Below are 20,458 nucleotides of genomic sequence, written 5' to 3'. Positions count from 1 at the left end.
CGCGCGAAGTTGCCGAAGTTGGTCGAGCACAGAGTCGGACGTCTTCGTATTCGTACGTCGTAGCATCAACCGTTTGACAGTTGCGTCAAAAACAATCGAGGGCTCCGGAGCATGACGCAGCGCATTTAACCGCTCGATATTTGTATAAAAAAACAACAAATACAATGAGAATTCAAATTCGTCAAAGAAGAAAAAGATATATATTTCTTTTCAGAGATATTAAATCCTATAAATCCTTAGTTTATATTTGTACCCCGCCCCCCTTGCACGAAAATATTAAATTTAAATTAATAAATGTGATATCTCTAGCACTAATTAATTAACGTTCACTCAGTCTTCAAGGGCGGTGAGAAATATCTCGCAACTGTCCTCACGACCATGACGGCGCTGAAAATAATTAATTATTCCGACGTTAATACCGACATGCGACCGCGCGGATTTTAACACAAGTGGCTTTAATAACACAAGCATCGAAATACGAAATACCTCAGCATAGCGATCACTCCAGCTGGCATGATCTTCCCGCTGTTGTAAAATCGATATCCCATCAGGCCGCCGAGGGCCGTGCTGGTCCCCAGGAAAACCGCGACGTTGGCCGGATCCTGGGAGGTCTGATAAGCGCCGTAGCCCAGAACCGATCCGAACAGAAGCCCCGCGGCCAGCGAGGGGATCGAACCTGGAAAAAGTTTGAGAGAATCGTTTACTCGAAGCGCACGATGGAGAAGAGAAATCGCCCAACGTCGAGCGACGTCGGTCAGCCACTCTGCGAGTATCAAAAACGTTCAACAATCGAACTCACTCGACTTCACGTAACCTAACACCCCGCCGCCGGCGACCGCGGCGGCGTATGCGAACGCGGCGATGTCAATCGGCATTTCTGCAACAAGAACAAACGAAAATATCGCCTCGAATCTCCTCTGTGTGCCGTGTGACGTCTGTTTACGTAATATAATTACCGAGTGTGATATACGCTCGAGCTGTATCAGTTTATCCTTTCCGTATCGCTGCGATTACACGCAAAAATTGCGCGGGGTGGCAAACTCCTGAGTGAGGCTTTTCCCTGCCTCCCCGTCCCGCCTGTCGATAATCAGTTCGACGAGACTCTAATTGCAATAAATAACATCTATATGATTAGTATGTTATATAGGTTGGCGATAATTTGTAATATACGGCGAGTAATCCCGAATCCGTGATAAGACTGATAACGCGTGATTTCTCGCTCGCTTTCAGTGCTGCCATCCGTTGATCGTCGACCAATCGCGGCCGCGGTTTCAATTACGCGCGCGTGTCAACGATAACGTGTTTCCTTCGCGAATGCTTTTTACATTGTTATGCAAATTGAAATAGATCTACGAGGCAACAAAGATCCGCTTGTTGTATGCAATTTCGCAAAAATGAACATAGGAGACATTCGCGAAATACAGTAAGAGGAAAAAAAATAATTTTGGTCTCTACTTTCGTACGATTTTCTCAAAAACGACGCCCTCCGGCCTCGGTTGTTTATCTCTCGCGCGAAAACTCGACGGGAAAGGCCTGCAACGACGCTTCATCACGCCGGAAATAAGTACCGAGTAACAATTTCAGTTCCGTCGAATTCCAAACGAGGACAAGACGTCGCAACGCGAGCGGGCCGCATAAAAAATTATTTTCAGGTTTTAAATCGCGGTGAATTTTTCGTGGAGCTATTAAGCAAGAGGCACATCCTTCACCGGACTTTCTCGAGCCCGTAATTCAGCAACGATTCCTTATTTTCTCTCCGTTGGGGCCAAGAATTTGATCGAAGAATGAATACCTACATCGAGCTAGCGATAAGAATTATTCGCGCGAGATTCATATCCCTCGTTTCTTCTCGATCGGAGAATACCTGTTCGACGACTGTACGACATTCATTGTCGAAAGGAATGCAGAAAATTTGGAAAACTCATTGCAATCGAGAGGGAGAGAGGGGAAAAGATCGTGGAGGGGAGAGAGATTACAGGCGCCTCGCGTGTTGCCGATAAAATATCCGAATCATTCCGACACATTCCAATCCTCAACTTGCTCTTGCTGGTGCTTGACTGCTTGCTACTTACTAGAGAGTTTGTTGCATTTTTCCCGCGGACGAACTGAAGAGTCACGATTGATAGCATCACCTTGGCGTCGATATAAGCGTGTAAATGCCACGCGGTGTCCTCTGATAGGCCGGATTTATCCGCAGAGGCTCCTGAGAACTTGAGAAGTTGATCGCTCGACATCACTCGACATGCTCTCGCACAGTTTGCTCGTTAACACTGGGAATATACTCTCCCTGAGCGAGGCGAGGCTAAAAGCCAGTCAGAATTCCACGGATGAGGTCAGTTGATAGCAGATAGCAGTTGCGTAACGCTACGCTTTTCGTAGCACCGCGTGGAGCGTACGCATCGTCGTCACGCGACGTCAATCTATTTACTGTTCTTGAGAGGCCGAGGTTATGTCGCACCCTTATCGAAATTGCGTCTCTCACTCGTCGATCTGTTTCAGTTGATCGAGACCCTGAAGATCGTGCTGAACGATGAACGAAGCAAGGGGAACGACACGACAGTTGTACGTATACCGGTTTTCGGGGCGATCCAAGAGTGTTTCTCTGAGCGGTCGATGAATTTTTCTGTCGATTACAATTGCAGATCAATGGAAAGAGGGACACGAGTCTACAGGATGTGGATAGAAAAGACTTGAAGGTCACGGTAAAAGTATTTATCTCGTCACCTGATGTCGACTCATTGAAGGAAGCGTTGGACCAAGGTAAGTCAGCCGTCGTGATATATTTCTCTCCTGTATTTCTCAATGCGTTTTATACATTTCACAGCGCTCGAAGCCCTATGTACGGGCACCATAGAATCCTTAGTGATAGCTTACAAAAGCGCCGAAGGTCCTGAAGATATATTGTCATCCCTGAAAAAGATATGGTCCGTGATTGAAGAATATGTAAAAGCTGATAAATTGTCCAGCGTTGGATTGAGCGACATTAATACAAACACTTTCATCGAATTGTTCCAATGGGCTGACGTAAGAATAAGTTATCACACAAAATGACTCCTTTTCGATATATTCTCGTCCACGTTTCGTTACGACGTTTTTACTCCGTTACAGGTGAAACCAAACATTGTACAGATCAATCTAGCCACGTGCTGCGTGGTGCCCCCCGTCCTGCAGGAATTCACTAAAGAAAACGACATTCAACTGCTGACGCACAGCGATCCCAGTCGTGAGTATTTTTCAATCAAAACAATTGAACTGCGAGCGTAACGTTCGTTCTATTTTCCGGCATCTTGTTTTGTAGAAATTCTCCCTCAAGAAGTGTTGGAGAAAATATTTGGCTCTACCGCCTATTTGCACTGGCTGATAAGATACCAAATTCACCTCAAATGCCGTGGAATTTTATCGTCGAAAGGATACTTACTGCGCATTAATAAGTCAAATGTTAAACCTTAACGTTAGTAGCACCTCTAAAGATTATTTCTATTTGTTGCTATACTAATTAATGGAATTAACATGCCATATGTTTTACACTTAACACGGAAAGCTTGATACTTAATTTTTGTGATCATGAGCATTTTGGACCCTTGTATATAATTATTATACATAAGCTTTTATAGTACAACACTGTTTTACTTATCTATTAGCTCTGAATTTTTGTACAAATTTTGTATAAATTTTTTTAGTATGACGTAGACATGCATTTTTCTCTTTCTTTAGTTTCTTAATCGTTACATTAGGTGGTTAACCATTGTAAGCTATTTGAGAAATAAATCATTGCATTTTCTTGAGAGAAATAGAAGTGTAACCATTGAATATTATTTTCAGGATCCCGGTATTTTATCCTAAATTAGAAGAAAATTCTTTTATACATATGTCACGCCATTGCCTCGATATTTATCTCCACGTGCGGACCATGCGAGATAGTTTTATCGTCCTCGAGCGGCTCGCAGCCCTTGCTAGCGGTAGCCGATCGGGAGTCCGGCGAACGGTGGTGACACCGAAGGAGATCCTTCCTTTTGTGCACATATGCGTGTACGTGTATGCGTGTCCCCAACGTCGTCGTCGTCGTCGTCGGTCGGCCCCGATATATGCGCTTCGTTTTTTCCCTTTGCCACTACCGCCTTGCGCTGCTGCCTTCTCGGATCTTTCCCTTTTACCCGCTCGTTCTGCTATTCCGCTCCTCTCGTCCCGTGCCCCGCTCCCGGGGGCCTCTTTTGCGTTAAGCCGCCACCGCGTGGCACACACATTGCGGGGACGACAACGAAGCGAAGGGACGGGACCTACGGAGGACCGCAAGGATAACGTAAACGCCGCCTCGCTCTCCTTCTCTCCCTTTCTTTCTTTCCGTCCCATCGACGGTGGATTTCAACGAGTGAAATGCGAGGAGAAGAAAACCATCTCGAATTTCAAAAGCAACAATAAAATCGACGTTAATGTCGAAATATCGTTTGCGATATTTGATGGACGACCATTTCTACTTTTTTTTTTTATAGTAGAAGATGAGTACCGGATATACTCGAAGAGATGCACTCGTGAGACAAACGGTGACATCGCGGGTGTACAAAATGCGATTAAGTGCGGGGGAGGGGCGCCGAAGGGCGAGTCTCGTGACTCGCGAGTGCCTATTTAGCGAGATCCGCCACTGCCTTCTTCGCTCCCTCTTTCGTGTCCTTGTCGCGCGAGCCCTTCGCCGACGCACGGCACACCGCGTTCGTCATCCCACCCTTTTCGCCCCCTCGTTCCGCACGCTCAACCGCGGCTCCTTCCTTCCGTCTTTTTCTCTCCTCTCTCTCTCTCTCTCTCTTTCTCGGATACGCACGCACACGTAAGCGCGTGTATATATTCGCTCTCTTTCATCCTCACAGCCGCTGCTGCGTCGAGAAGCGGGGTATGCGAAGCCCGCGATACTATGTTATGCCTGCGGATCGCGGGGTCTGACATACTTTGTATGTTAATGCCACATAATGTCGGTTTTGTTCCTCTTTTCAGCGTTTATTTGCTCGACTCTCCTCCGATCCGATCGCTTTTGTCGCGAACGGTGTGCGGGTACCCCCCGTGCCGCGTTTCCCCTGCCTCCCCCGTCCCCCCCCCGATATCAGGAGGTCTCGTCCGATCCCGGGAGAAGAGACTTTTAAGAGTGACGATGTCTCGAACGGCGAGATCCCCATTTGGAAGAAATTGCACGAAAAAGGAAACTACCATTTCGAAAAACGTTTTTTTTTCCTATTAAGCGCAGGTCGAACGTAGGATTCGTCCCCCGAGATCCATCGTACCCTTTTCACTCAACGACGAGTTCCTGTCGAGTGGATACGCGATGCCACGTTGACGGATGACGCAACCGCGATCGTGTGGCGGGCAAAATGCGCCTCGGAGGAAAATGAGGGTGGGACACGCGGGGACCAGGAGGGTATCGCCGAAGGAAGGGACGAGGAACGACGAGAGGAGAAAGCGAGGTCGTTTGTCGCTGTTATCGGACCTGCCTATCCGTTTCGCCGTTAATACGCGAGGAAAGAGTCAGAAAGATATACGAACGAGAGAGTCAAGGAAATATCGAAAACAAATTATCAGCGGAACACGTCGTGAAGCTATACGTATCGATGGTAAATTAACGTGGCACACAAGGCCCCGCGGCGCAAGGAATAAACAAGCGGTAATTAATGAAGCCGTTGAGAGGTGTCCGTAGGATATGATTAACGAGACGGCGTGACGTAACATAAGTTACGTGTGGCATCGCGGAACGGCGGGTTAGAAGAGACGAGGAGAGGAAGAAAAAGAGAGAAAGGGATCGAACACGAGGAGAGGATCGGCAGAGCGGCAACGGCAACGGCGACTCGGCAGTAGCAAGAGTAAACGCAAAAGAAAGCACCCTCGCTCGCGGCCCCGCGCGATGCAAAGACGGGATATAAATAAGCGGCTGTCGTTTGCGGAAGCAGAAAACGGGCAAAAGGACAGAAATAAAGAAGAAGTCGAGGAAGAAAGGGAGCTAGCGACGGAGAAAGGAATAAATAAGTCGGGACGAGGGAGGGAGAGGCGAACACGGAGGAAGGAAGGAGAAGGAAAGAGGAGAGTCGTCGGCAGCACCGGCAGCGGGCCCCGGCTCCCGGCTCTCAAGAGCCCCTTGTCGCTTTGCTCGACCAACGTCCCGATCTACTACTTTCGCGGTATACGATACGTCCTCTCGCATTGGAGAGCTTTTATTTCCGCCGTGTGCACTGCAGGGCCTGGCAGGTGTACCCGCGCGTCTCGTTATCCGAGGAGCCACTTCTTTCGTAGGGTACGGATTTTAGAGGCGCGTTGAACTCGTCGAGAGCGATCAGGTAAACGCGCGGATAACAATGATCTAATTGGAGATAAACGGATGAATTTATCCCGATGCTCCAAATTAAATTAATACAACTTTTTCGCGGCAGAAATGTAGTTACGAGTTACGAGGGGGCACGAAGCTTCGCAGTTTCCGCTTAGTCTCAGACTGATTAATTATCTTCAATTTAATTGGACATTTCAGGGTGATTTTAGTCGGAAACAGATCCACTCCCAAGATCCGCAAAATCCGAAGACAGAAAGAAAAAAAAAGCGTTGAAACGGCTAAGGACAGGACACCCTGTATAGGTGCATACGGCGCATATGTGCGGTGGCTGCGAGCAGGACCGTGCGGAACGGAGCCAGAGCAGAGCGGAATCGAAGGAGAAAACGGAACACAGAGCGGAGAAGCGCGAGCTGACTGCGGCAGGGGCGCAGCATGTTTATTGGCGCATCTCTCAGTCTTAAATCTTTATGTTGTCTCCGCGACGGGGTCCGGAGCGGCCGTCCCCCCCCGGTCCCATCGGCGGGCCCCGCCGCGCCGCGTCGGAGAAGGACGGAGAACTCGAGAAGGGCACCGGCTCCCCGGAAAGGGACGAGAAGGAGCGAAACTCGGGAGAAAGAACGAGAGAAAGAGGTATATACAGATAGAGAGAAAGAGAGGCGTTTGCCGGGGCACACAGGGAGAGATATATCTTCCCAGGGAGAGTTGCGGTCGCGAAATCGAGTCAAGAGAGTCGGACAAACCGACGACCGTAGGCGCGCATCCACCGCATTACGCACACAGAAGCCGCGATTTTAACGTGCCTCGAGAAACGGCCGCGTGTCGCCCGGTCGCGCCGAGCCGAGGGGGAAAATAGACCCCCGGCCCCGGCCCCGGGCCCCCGGCCCCCGGCCCCGTCGTCGATGCTAACATAAAAGAACGTACAGAGATAGACGAGGAATGAGGAATTATTAACGGCCATGTTAGATCGCGAAAAGGCGCGGGAAAAGCGAGGAGAAGGGTCCGACGTGAAGTCGCTCCGATAACTCGCGTCGTTCGATTATCGTTATCTGGAGAATCGACGCGATCACGTTCATTTTTTTCGCATTTGGGAGTATTATCTCAAGAGGTATTTAAGAGAACTTTCAACGTTGCTCAATAATTTCCGGACTCTATTTAAAGAAACGGAAAGAAAGAGAGAATAGATTGTGCACGCGATTGTATTCTCGCGGTTTTTCCGAAAAGCACGTCTTGAACGCAGCCGCGCCGCGCGACGATCGAGATGTCGCTGCGCCCTTCGATCACCGCGATCACGTCCGTCGTCCGTCCGTCAGTCGAACGATCGCGCTCGCGCTCGCGCCTTGCACTCGTCTACCGAAAACGAGAAACGCGGTCATCGGGATGCTCGAAACCGACGTCTCGTCGTTGACTTTTGCAAACGTGAATACCATACCCGACGTAACGTCGACGCGACGCGGCGACGGTAGGAGGAACGCACGATCGGCGGCGTTATCAGCAACGACGGTGAGTTTAATAGCCCTGCGCGTATCGTTTATCGCGACTGCGTCGCGTTTAGTTAATTGAACGGCGATCGGCCGACGCAACTATCGCTCGCCGAGCGATCGCGGCTACGCGGAAAGCATAGATCGATGCGGCAAATCGAGAAGGTTTCCTCTTAAGATCTTGTTTGCCGTGTTCTCTCGGATCGTCGCGTGGCCGCGCGGCAAATTCGTAATGGCGATACATTTGCGGTCATGAATTTAATTTGATTAATTTGCGAGAGGTGGCGCCACCGAACACGCGCGTGGGCGCCCGGAGTAGTCTCGGTTTGAGAAATTGGGCTCGGGATGGCGATACGAATGGTGTGTACGTAACTTCGATGAACGGCTGCGTAATTCCTATCGCGTCCAGTTTCAAATGCATCGTCGAAAGTATTCGATCTGGCAAAAAGGATCAAGAGATAAAACATTGTAATTAATATGAAGAGGAGTTATATCGATCATTAATACTATCATTATTATTATTATTATACCACGGGAAGTAAGCCGAGAAGTGATTTCTACATTTATTTAATTAGGTAATTGCGAAAGAATCCAAAAATTTTTGTAATAATACTTATTAAGAAAAAATTAAATTACTGCACTATGCTCCTGAAGCGTATAGCAATCTCCAATCTTTTAACAGTCTGCACCCTCGCAACGTATTCATCTTATCTTTAATCTCATTTTATTTTTCAGATTTGCTAATACTACCGGAAAGCCTCGGATAATTCTCGCGCCTCGGAAACGTGCGAAACAGTCAGTGAAACGACGCTGTATCGGGGACGTCTCATGAGAGGTATCGTACCAGATACAATTTCATTCGCGAGAGGAGAGAGAAGGAGAGAGAAACGGGAGCTTAGCATTCCGCCGAAAGTTTTCCACAGGAATTCTCGGGATATTCCTGAGATCCCGGCAGAGAGAGAGCTCGCGATGGCCGATCGGTCCCCGACGATCCCTAAGTGAAATATCATCGGCAATCATTCACGTGAGATGCTTATCGCGCGGCCAACGTGATCCCTGACCCCGCCGAACTCGGGAGCAGTTTTATATGCGGGCCCCCGCGGCGCGTGAATAAGCCGCGGCGTGGGTGCCGGCTGTGCTTGCACGTGGAGGAGTGTCGTTCGGATCGGTTCGGATCCTGCGAGGCAGGATCGCGCGACTGGAATGTAAAACGCGGCTTCTCTCCTATCTCTCTCTCTCTCTCTCTTTCTCTTTTGAACATCAGCGCGGCCTGCGAGGATCCACGCTTGCGGAAAAGTATTCGCGGACGACGCGATGTTCCGCACGCAGGAGACGCAGAGGCGATAAATAAGAGCTTCGGCATTTCGCGCGTTTGCCCTCGCGCGAGCGATAGCGAGACACGACTTCCGATATTCGAGTACCTATCTTATCTGCTGGCTCCGTCGGTCGATGCATCGCGGAATGCGCACCGTTGGACAATATAAAAATAAATAAGAATATGAAAATACGCGCTCGCGTGCGAGCTGCGATAATCCGAGGTATATCGGGGGACCTCCCGTGTTTCTCCACAATAGAGACTGACTGAATCGGGTCCGACGCGATGAGGAAAACACGGTGAAAAACCTCGTATTGTTCGTAATTTCGATATGTTTACGCACTTTTTTAAGCCACCCTGTCGCTCATGAATAGAAGTCGAATCAGCGGCGAGACGCGCGCGCGCGCACGCCTCGGTTTCGAAAGATGTTAATTAGGCTTTTACGGTACACGGCCAATTCCAATCTACATTGTGTGTACGAGGTGAATTCTCTCGCGGTAAGGAAATCGCGCAATACTTTTTAGGCCCCCCGGTACACGCGTTGCGAAAAAGTGAAATGTGTTGTACCATTGCGTTTCCATTGTTGTGTCACGGGGAGGCGTAAAACGGGGCAAGGTTGCATTCGCGATTGTTCGGAAAAAGTCCCACATGTAAGTTCAAGTCAGTCCCGAATCCTTCGTTATCGTACTCCCTTGTATTTTACACGGTTCGTCTATTATATTTTTATACGTGTACTAATCGATTAATTTTTGTCGATCAATTTTCAAAAAGAAAGCTGTACGATTCTATATATTATTAATTCAATTAGGCAAGTATTACAAAATATATTTATAACGGATGAAGTAACGTGGAGTACAATAAAGCCCACGATGTTGATTCAGAACACTCGACGCGTTAAATCGGTAACGATGACTTTCTACGACGATCACAAAATATCCTGAAATTCGCAATAACATTGCGGCAGCGTGAATGAAGACGTTGCGATGGTAAACGAGCGGACGATTACGAGAGAGCGAGAAAGAAAAGGAGAGGACAGACGAGAGGACAGTACGAGTGTGCATTTCTCATTGTGAAAATCTCAGGGATGCCTGACCTCCGGTGACTGCCCGCTTTAATTACGTTTGTCATTTCGTCGGCCGGTGTCTCATTATAAAGAAAGTTCGAGGCATAACTCAGCACTTGTTGCGAACTTAGGTGGCCTCTTTCTAGTAACGGCACTAACCAGCCCAACCAAACGACCACAGCAGCAACCAAGCAAGCAACCAACCAACCAACCAACCAACCCAACCGACCGACCGACCAGCCAGTCATGAGCCCCCTTTTACCTTACGTATAGCCCTCCGCGTGCCTCTCTTCGCATCGCCGCTCTAGATCTTCGGATAAGAGCGAACACCATTTTAGCGGTTCCTTACACACCAGACATCCGTTCCCTTCCTATACATATATACGGCGGCCCTCGGGAGAGCATGGTTGCATTTTTCTCCGCGCGAATGTGTCAAGCGACTCCCGGGAGAGAAGGGCGCAAAGGAAGGGGATGATAGGCTGAGGGGCCAGGGAAATGAAAGAACTGAGAATTCGGAAAACGGTAAAAGATAAAAAAAAATAGACACCAGTCGGCCGAAACCTTCTCTGATCCCACGTACGGATGTCGAGATTCGTACGCGTGAGAGCGGACGAAGCGGAAAACGGGATAGCGTACCGTTTTGCGCGCGCGATAAGGGTTTCGTTGTTCCCCGTTCGTTGTTCCTGCAGCAGGAGCGGCGTTACGTCGGCACGTTTGTTTGTCATTCCGCTGGACCAGCGCTACCGTTTTCGATTAATCTCCCCTTATCTCAGCGACTGCATCTCGGCGGCTTGTAGAAATGCTGTTAAATACCGTCCCGTCGGGGGAGAATTTTGGTGGTTAAAGAATCGTGGGGCGTGTTATCGATAACGCTTAATCAGTAATGTATATCGATTTCCGTTTAAACCGATTGCTGCAAGCATCTTGAAATCAATTGTCTGTTACGTCTGAGATAAAACGTCGCCCCGAGTTTTCTTCTCGGGATTTCAGAAGCGGATGTTGCTTATCTATGAGGACTTGGCGCGCTGTATCCCGTAACGTTACTTCGTCCGCGAGATACCTAATCGCGCATGCTTCATATTCAGGTTAATTTCGCATTTAATTGCAGATTTATCTGTTTACGAGACCTATCCGTTGTACAGTTAGCGAGGAGCGATAATCAATCTCACTCCGCGAACGGTGAGAAGATCCACTTCAGAGTAGTGAGATCCGTCATTTCATAAAATTACCCGCGCCGCAAAGTGGAGAAATCATATTTATAATTATGGCAGCGTAAGAAATAACTGACGCGCCGTAAAGCTGGCAACTATAATTATAGCGCAGGAAATTGTGTGTGCATTTATTATGAGCATAACACACACAAATATGATAAGTAAACAAATAATTATGCCACAAGGTTCGGATAATCCACTAGTCATCAAATCGCTCAGCGGATAATCGAGGTTTTTCGTATAGAGAGACATCACGTAGTATAAAATACCAATATATTTGTAATAAGGTCCTCGTATCGCAACAGACGTCAATTTCGGCATCGAGTCACGATGGCGCGGCGGCTTTTCGTCGCGGCGTTTTCCCGGGTGACTCGCGCGTGCATGTAGCTCGATTGCGATTTGCGTATGAATCCCGTCAGCTCGGCATTCGATCGCACATAAAATCTAGCTTTGCATGCTGATAAGGGGCCCCGCGCGCACCTGTGTGTGCGTCACACCAGGGTCCGCCCGGGCGTATACGTACGCGCACGCATAAAAGAGGCCCCGCCGCCGCTATATTACACTTCTCTCTCTCTCTCTCCCACCCCTTGTTTCCGACCCCTCCCCCGTCCCCCTCTCACGCTCTTTTTTCTCTCTCTCTCATCTCTCTCTCCGTCTTTCTCTCCTCTAAGCGTGTACGCGCGCACGCAGATCCCGCGTGTCGATGTGGGTACGGTTATTAGCCCAGAAAGCAAGGCCCCTGCTTCCGGTGTAGGCACTTCAGTTCGAGAGTTTCTTAACCCCTTCTTACACGACTCTTGCTCGGCCTGGCCTGGCCTAAGACTCTGCCCCGGCTTGGCCTGTTGTCGGTTGCGGGTGGTAGGTAGGTAGGTAGGTACCGTAGAGGTACGGCAGCTAGATTATACAGGGTGTTCCGCGACGTACGCGACGAGTTTCACTCGCGAACCATTCGCGCGGTCTGAGGAGCGCGATTCTCTCTCAACAAAAATCCATTCGATGATTCTCGGAGTTACGGACGTCGGACTGATCGAACATTTCCTTTCGCGAATCAAGTTTCGGCGAAACGTCAACAGATTCATCTTAGACGGATGCTATTTTCACAGAGATACTTAATGTTGAAAAATTAAAAGATCGCGATAACCGTTCAATTGAATCTTCGCGGAAAAAATGCCGGTCTTAAGATTCGCAGAAACCATAAATGAAATATACGTCTTTCAATGAGGTACATCGCGTGTGCAAACACCCTGTATAGGTATACCGGCGTGCACATGCCGGGGTAGATTCACCAATGGCGAACCCGTCATTTTTCCCGCGACGAGTTGGACCCGACCTGTCTCACCAGGAGCGCTCGTAGATTTCGAGGGACACCGAACGATGCGCACGATTCCGTGCACGCGATCGCTCGACTATCGTACAGTAGCGAGCATTACATTAATTTATGGACTCGAAACGAAGGCTTTACAAGCTCGATCGAGAGCGAGATGCCGGACAGCGTATAAAATAACGAGCGTTAATGATTAGTACTGTCGAACGAATTAGTACGGCAAAGTCATCTACAGATTCATCTATTCGGGATTAAATTTAAGCATCGATCGGACAGTTCGATAATACAAAAACAGAATTGAATAGGAATGAATTTCTGGTTAAAACTGGATTTTGCGGTACCTCGAGGACAACGCAATTCGCGAGCAGTCGAGAGGCGTTCGCGGTCTTTCGAAAGTGATGACCCCGCGAGCGGTAAAGGTGCGTGCATGCTGCTTCCTCCTCGGAAAGCATTTTATACGTATGGAACAACACTAATGCGATGGAGATTAGCTTACCTGGGTTCCCATGAACTATTTTTGAGCTTAATCGTTGCGCTGATCTGCTGTTATACGCCGTACATACACACGCGGCTGCGTTGTAACAGATAATTACTCCTCGTGGCGGAGGATAGACGTTCCTGGATCGCTAATGAGGCCCCCTTGGAATATTATCGATGCGTACGGTAGCGTGCTCCGTACGCATCGTCGTTCTTCCTCCCGCCGATGAATTTTCTGTTTTTTTTTCCAACTCCGTCGTCAGAAATAATCAAGAAATTTGTATCTTTTTAGGATAAAGGATAAAGCGTTACTTTTCCGTGAGTTCGAAGTCGTGACACCTTTCGCGAGGGAAAAATCTTATTGCTTAATACTTTTGTTCAATACCTGTCACTTAATTATCACTTCATTATTCGGGAAATTTGACGACTGAAATATTCATGATCGAAGAATCGTTCCTTCCGTTCGCTTCCGTCGAGCCGTTCGTCACTCGCGAACGCGTATCGTCTGGGTCACAGGTGAGAGATTAAAGAGTCGTTCTCGACCTCTCCTCATTCTCTATTTCTCTCTCCAGTTGAGAGCTCACGTGGAAACGGGCTCGTATTTGCACGCAACCGTAATGGTCGTGTCATCGATTAAGGTGCGTTGATATAACTCGCGATCCTCGATTTGATCAAACGGCTCGAGTTATCGCTCTCAAGTGGATTTATATAAAAATCTTAACACGAATGGACAAAATTAATTATTTGCAACAGAATTAAGGAAAATGCATGCACACACAGTACATGATCGTGGTACGTGGGTATTTCTTCTTTTTTCTTTTTTCATAGCGTGGCTCAGATAATGGACTCGCTAAAATCGTATGGCAAAAAGCTGTTGCAACGTCGGAAGTGGCAATGCCCGGCAAGCGTACGGTTCTCAAAGGGTTAATTGGGCATAGTAACTCTTCAGGTGACCAAGCTCCATGGGAGTGTGACGGAAAGAACCCGGTTTCGTGAGCGGAATTAAACACAGCACCCACGTCTCTACTTATAACGCCTTACAGACGAGCGTCTTCTCTCATTCACCTTACGACAGCAAAGTATAGAATGACCTTGCGCATCGATGTTTCGTTACACCTTGCCGACAACAAATCTATCACCGCGTAATAGGCGTGTCTGCGCGCCTCTGTGTGTACACCACACGCGTTCATCGTAGATTTATTATCACTGTTTTCCACTATTACTATTAAAAATGTAAATAAAAAAGATTTTATTCAACTTTTCGATAAGTATCTCTACGAGAAAATGATTAATTGGGAGATGCGCGTTACGAGCCCTTTTGTTTATATATATCTGTTTAAACGATTTATGCGGGATAACGCTTTGTCGTAGCGACTTATTTGTATAAGAATGTACTGTGTGCGTGTGTCCTCATATATATGGTCGTTTAAAACCGATGGCACCGATTGTACTCGGAACTCGAGCCTTCATTATACGCCGTCTCCAATCACGTGTGACAAATTATTCCCGCGTCACTTCCTTTAGTGCGCCGACGAGATTTCCACGGGGTACGACCTGGAAGACCGTCTGGCAGCCATGCCCAATTCTATATACGCATCGACATTTGAGACATTAATGAAATGACAATTATAATTAATCGATTCTGATTCATCGAAGCTCGAAGTCATAAAGAAAAAAAAAGTAAAAACTCATTATGCAGCTGATTTTTTAACTGGAATTACACTTAATTTCGCACGCCTAATTTCGGAATGTTTAAAAGTTAACGTCTTCCCGCGAAGTTTTCGCTACACAGAAGTGTTCTACAATTTCTCACGGTGTCGGAGGACTGACGGTACGTTCCGTAATAAGTTTAACGGGTATCCCTGATAGCGCGTGTTCCGTCGAATTTTCGATGTATATCGTACATCGCGACACGATTCAATGCGTTTCACGGATGAAACGTCGAACGACGTCGCGCAAATGTTCTCGCCATACGCAGCGCGGCGGTGTCAGATCGGAATATAGGATACATAGAGAGGAAAAAAAAGGAAAGAAAAAAAAGGTATCATCCTTGCGTGTCGGAGCCGCGTAGCAGAGCCGCGGCTGAGGTCGAGGAGCAGCGCGGCGCTGCCGAGGCACACACGAGGCGGCGTGCATAAGTCAGCACTCAGGATATTTCGTCATTTCCTGCTTCTCACGCGATACAATCTAAATTAACTATGTTCGCTTGGCTAGGCCTCCTCCCTCGCACGGAGAGGCTCGCATCTCTCAAGAAAATTTCTTATTTCCTAGCGAGGAGAGCCCGCCACCGCGCTGCCGTCGCCGCTACCGCCACCGCCACCGCCACCGTCGCCGTCGCCGCGCAGGGAACGCGAGGGGACGTCGAGCGGCGTCGAGAGGACGAAGACGAGAAGGATGAAGAGCCGTGCCGCACCGGGGCTTTCACAACGTTCCCGTTTTGCGCCGCCAAGTAAGTTGCCGGTCGCATTCTCCGCGGCTCGCACTCGGAAAATCGGCCTTTAATGTCCTCGCGACCGGAAGAAAGAATACGCGTCGGCCCGTTGCATCAGAAAAACGAGATGCTCGCGGAAAGAGTCGCGGAATCCCCAAGTTTTCCTAGAACCCCCTCGAATTCCATAAGAGAGGGGAAGCGCCGTAACGAGGCATGTAAATATATGAAACCGATTTCTATACAACAAAGAATATATCGAAAGATCTTCAATATCGAGATACTTAAAAAAAAAAAAAAACGTTTCTCTCGTCGCGCAGCACGAGGAAAAAAAGATCCACGGAAAGAGAAAAGTCGAAGCGGGCTTACGTTCACACACACGGACCGGTTGCCAACTCGACTGTGACTTTTGCGAATTCCACGGGATTCTAATTTGTGCCTATCCTCGGGGAGAGGCCGTTTTACGGCTCGAACGACGCAGTCGCGGAGGAAGTAGGGCGTAAAGTGCCTTGAACTTTGAACCGCGCGGCTCTTTTTTTTTTAAACGTCGCGAACGAGGAACTCCGCGGGAAACGCCAGGTAGCCTGTCGGCGCCGCATAATTTAACGTTCTAGGCGTTATTAACAAAATTAACACTATTAATCTTGATGAAAAAGTGAAACTTGACAAGAACAATATTTCTGTTTACTTCACTTCTGCTCGCGACGCGCGACGTCGCGTCGTAGCCGAAACTTTCTCACGATGTGATTAATCAAGCGAGATGTCATCGAGACCTCGATCCCGCCTCTATTTCTCTCCGGAAATCAGGATTGAGTTTTCTTCCGAGTCTTCCCGATTTTCCGGAAGAAACCGGAAATCCTTCGTTAAACCGAAGTTCTTTCACCACCAATGGCTTCAACTGATCGCGCAATTCGAGATCGCGGCATTAAGAACGGCGAGAGCTCTCGCGGCGCGGCAGGTCCACGTGGCTTCTTCGATTCGGTGAACGTCTGACCAGTGATGGACCGCATCACTTGCCGGGTGGGCCTCTTGATACTTCCGCCTCGCATTCCCGGTATCGCGATTAGACTTAATACGCGTTAAACACCACATGGGAAAGACTCTGGGAATCGGCGATTAAGAACCAACGACACGCGCGATGATCACGATCGGACGGGCATTTGCAATTTTGTAATTATACGATCGCACGATTAAATCGCGTTTTTCCTTGGAATCCGAGACACGGGCGTGCTGGCGAACATCAAAGAACGCGAACGGGCGAAAAGAAAGGAGATGATATCGGCCACGAGTGTGTTAACTGCGGAAATGTTATGGCGTGGCGGAGAGCACACGCGGGTGGAGAAGGCGTAACTGACCACGGTGCAAATGCACGCGTTCGTAGAAAAACGGGGATTACCGGTGTTTTGCATGGAACGGTCGCGCGACGACGCTCCTTTTCCGTCCGAACGCGCAGCCCGCTCGCTCACGTTATTTAAGGCGGCGACTAACAAACACGGACATTATTAGCGTCGCGCGTAATCGTATTAGCTCTAATTCTCACAAAAGCGAATTTGTCTCTGAATATTCTCGATATTAGTCTTACAAAGTTAAATACCCCGCGGATCGTTTAACGTCGCGATTCTCATAAGTTCGCGAAGCGGGTCTCATGGAGTCCGGTCGTAACGCGGTGTCGCATGTACAATTGTACACGCGTGCACGCGCACGCACATACGCACGCGGGCAGGCGTACGCGGCGCGATCGGCCGTGCCGGTGGCGTTTCTAACAAATTAACGGCCGATATCTCCGTCGTTTACCCTGCTCCTTTGCCTTCTGGCTCCACCTCCCGGCTCTGAGCCGAGCGGGCCGGCCCGTGAGAGGAGCCGCGGCGAGGCCAACATCCCAGCGTGAGCGCGAGCGCTCGCGCGCGCGCGCGCGCGCGCACCCGAGCGCAAGCGGCGAGCGGCGAGTGTCTGCGCCCGCGCGGGAGAGAGATCATTTTTGCCACGTATTTGCAAACTGAATAATAAATACCGCGGAATATATACGCGAAAGAGCAGCGCGTTCCGCCTTCACGCAGCTCGCGCTCGGCGCGGATTGGTCGCGCCGGCCGCGAGGGGACGGCGATATCCATTCGCCGTCTCGCTCTCCTCCGCGCCGCTGGACCTACTTTGTACCCGCACACACGCGCGCGACCTCGATGCACGTGCACGGTGGAACTCGCGGGGAGGGGACACATCTGCACACCCCGCTGGCTGTGTGCGCTGGGTGTCTCTCTATCTCTCTGCCTCCCTTTCTTATCTCACTACTTCGCTCTCTTTCTCGCTCTCTTTCTCTCTCCGCTCCCGCCGAGGAGAGAAGTGGCGTTCGGCTCGAGCGAGTCCGTCTCCCTTGGTCCGCTTCTGCGGCTCTCTCTTCTTTGGTCTCTCCTCTCATGGTCTTTCTCTATTTTCCTTCGTCGCTTATTTTTTTTCTTTCTATTTTTATTTCTTATTTTGAATATTTCTTCTGTTTTGCTACGTTTAATCTTATATCTATATCGGTTTTTGTATCCCAATTTAATTACAGTTTTTATTTTTATACTATGCTACTAAGGAAGTTCCTTGCCAAAGTACGATACATTTTTTTTCTTTTTTTCTTCTTTTCCTTTCGCATATTTGATCTCAATATCTATTGTATCTAATTTGTAATTTATATCTATTGTACGTTTCTCTTTACTCCGCTCTTCTCTTCGGAATACAACAAATTTATCCTTCTCTCTCCATCTGTTTCTCCCTTTGGCCCTCATGTATCCAAAAGCGTACGCGCCCGCATAAACGCCCGAATACATATTCGTTCTACGGCTTTGTTGTGTACTACCAATCGGAATCGGTTCTCCTTACTATTACATTCGTGCATATACGAGCTACTGGCTTTTTATAATCCAAATCCATCGTCATGCGGCGCAGCGAAAAAAAACACGTTGTCGACGTCTCGCAGCACATATTTGGACGTTTCAGAAATTTAACGATTTAGCCGAGATTAATGACGACAGCACCCGAATGCATATATCAACATGCGTAGTCGATCTTTATTAATCATAAATATGCACGAATTTTTTCGATTCAACTTGTAAAAATAATATTTCAAAATTATCTTTTGCGTGGAGGATCCTCGCAAAAGAGAGAGAGAGGGAGAGAGAGAAAGAGAATGTGTATGTGTGTACATGTTTGACAAAGCGAGAGAAAAAAAGTAGATCAATAATAAAAATTTAATAATAAAAATGAAAAATTTCAAATTGGAAGTGCAAATTAATTCGCGAATTTGTCGTTTTCTAATCGAAATAGCGCGAGAGCGAAAGAAAATAATCCGCATTGAGGAGGCAATATCATTGATGGGACTGATAATAAGAAGCAACACGAAATATTGTATCAATGATAATACGCGAGCGTTCCCGTCACGGCTGCAGAGACTTCATTTCGTTTTAGGGATTGTTCAGCCGAATAGCATAAATATTTATGCACATACGCAAGCATTACGCGCTTGCCAGCGCATTAACGAGCACAATGCACTTATATCGTTTCATATACATACCAGCCGCTCAGGTGAGTGACGGCCGCCCGAGCGTGATGTTCTTCTCAGTTTATTTTACGGTTCCTTACGGTTGTCGCTTTCTTCCGTTTATCGTCGCTTCTGTTCCACCTCTATAATTTCATACACCTTCTGAAGACGTAATAATACATACAGGGTGTCCGGTGAAAGGCGGGACATGACCAACGAAGATATCACTCAAGACGAGATGAACGAAGAATGTAGGATAGATTCTTCAGATTCATGGAAAGTTTGGACTGTATTTTTTATCTGCCTATACTCGCCTCTTCTCCGCGATCCTCGTGCATCTGTTTTTAGGTCGATACAGACGATTTCCGACGATACGCTAAATTATACGCGCGAGGGATTAGCGCAAGAAACTTTTTCGGATGTTGCGTTTCAGTTTGCGCCATCATGACTCGAGACAGCTACGTCATCAAGATCGGTATCGATCATATTATCGAAAGAGCAGCCAGTAGGCACGCAAGTCGAGCGAGTTAACGCGGTATCGCCCCGTATCCTCTCCCGACTTGCTTTATAATCTTTTAAATATTCAGTTTGTACGCTCGGTTTTACATTCACTACAGCGTATCGGCCGCTACGCTGCGCGAACTCGCGCGTGTACTAACTCGCGCGAAAATGATTATCAGTCAGATCGCAGATCGCGATTGACTTTTCTCGGAAGGAGGAAGAATCATCCTTAATTAAGCTTGGCAATCCATTTAGGAGTAACTCACGAAAGAGAGCGAGAGAACAAAAGTGAAGACTATGCTCTCTGCGGTTGCAAGGGTTCGTGTTAAGTGTCCACGATTATCGGAAATGACTCTCGGCTAATATTTTTCGACCGTTGAGCTATCACATTACTTCCCTTCGTAGGAAATTCGATCTACCTAATGCTCGCTGCAAGAAAGAAAGAATTCTATACGCGCGCAAGAGGAAACGCGCTTGTTTAACGTTAATTTGCGACGCATGATTTTGCGCGCGCGGAATAATTAACGCGCGCGTTCCCCTTCCTCCCCTCGTCATACACGCTTACTTTTCACGGGATAAAGTTCGACGTAACGAAGCGTCCGACGTTAACGAAGCGTTAAAGCGAGGCAGGTGGGTTGCATTAATGCAACACCGGGAGGAATATAAAACGTGTAATCGCGAAAGGTCGTATTAATAGTAATAATAACAGGATAAAAATATATACGCAATTTTTCTCTCGCGGGAACAACACGGAGCCGCTCGCACGTAGTTTATATTTAGACTCGCGCTTAGAGCGAATTTATAGTCATTGCTATCGGGATCCTTTATGCACCGTCCCTT

General features: G+C 48.2%; 4 protein-coding genes across 8 annotated transcripts in view; 3 read left to right on the top strand and 1 right to left on the bottom strand.

Annotated features, from left to right (window-relative positions):
- Positions 1-181: 181 nt before the first annotated feature.
- Positions 182-2,214, bottom strand: LOC139771968 (transmembrane protein 14C). 3 transcript variants are annotated; one of them, XM_071705216.1, is made up of 5 exons: positions 2,073-2,214; positions 957-1,103; positions 800-877; positions 487-676; positions 182-387 (listed from the first exon to the last, which is right to left on the bottom strand). In XM_071705216.1, the coding sequence occupies exons 3-5, from the start codon at positions 873-875 to the stop codon at positions 327-329; spliced, it is 327 nt and encodes a 108-aa protein (XP_071561317.1). In that variant the 5' UTR covers positions 876-877; positions 957-1,103; positions 2,073-2,214; the 3' UTR covers positions 182-326. The 3 variants fall into 3 exon arrangements, with proteins under 3 accessions (XP_071561317.1, XP_071561316.1, XP_071561318.1); XM_071705215.1 differs by lacking the exon at positions 2,073-2,214 and having other exon boundaries at positions 957-1,211; XM_071705217.1 differs by lacking the exons at positions 957-1,103; positions 2,073-2,214 and having other exon boundaries at positions 800-950.
- On the top strand, positions 2,191-3,796 carry Gclm (Glutamate-cysteine ligase modifier subunit). Its single transcript, XM_071705213.1, has 6 exons — positions 2,191-2,332; positions 2,500-2,562; positions 2,643-2,760; positions 2,825-3,024; positions 3,109-3,223; positions 3,299-3,796. Exons 1-6 carry the CDS (start codon positions 2,243-2,245, stop codon positions 3,448-3,450), a joined length of 738 nt encoding a protein of 245 aa, XP_071561314.1. The 5' UTR covers positions 2,191-2,242; the 3' UTR covers positions 3,451-3,796.
- A 3,723-nt stretch (positions 3,797-7,519) lies between these two features.
- The window catches only part of LOC139771959 (uncharacterized), a 43,236-nt gene continuing 30,297 nt past the window's right edge, over positions 7,520-20,458 (top strand). Inside the window, exons 1-3 of one of the 3 annotated variants that reach the window (XM_071705201.1) lie at positions 7,520-7,804; positions 8,518-8,617; positions 15,444-15,621. In XM_071705201.1, coding sequence (XP_071561302.1) covers positions 8,611-8,617; positions 15,444-15,621 — 185 coding nt within the window. In that variant the 5' untranslated portion in view covers positions 7,520-7,804; positions 8,518-8,610. Of the gene's footprint in view, positions 7,805-8,137; positions 8,358-8,517; positions 8,618-15,443; positions 15,622-20,458 lie in introns of those variants that run through there. The other 2 variants (XM_071705202.1, XM_071705204.1) reach the window with 2 other exon arrangements.
- LOC139771972 (uncharacterized) lies at positions 15,674-19,148 on the top strand. The gene is given in 6 exon segments (XM_071705219.1): positions 15,674-15,818; positions 17,324-17,385; positions 17,388-17,405; positions 17,408-17,462; positions 17,541-17,687; positions 17,690-19,148. Coding segments are annotated over 6 exon segments (909 nt in total). The 3' UTR covers positions 18,172-19,148.

This window comes from Temnothorax nylanderi, unplaced genomic scaffold, assembly GCF_030848795.1.
Source record: "Temnothorax nylanderi isolate EJ_2023f unplaced genomic scaffold, tnyl_v1.0 TNYL_tig0045_pilon, whole genome shotgun sequence".
Classification (NCBI taxonomy): Eukaryota; Metazoa; Arthropoda; class Insecta; order Hymenoptera; family Formicidae; genus Temnothorax; species Temnothorax nylanderi.
The sequence above is the reverse complement of the archived record's forward strand: the minus strand, read 5'-3'. Positions and strand labels throughout refer to the sequence as shown.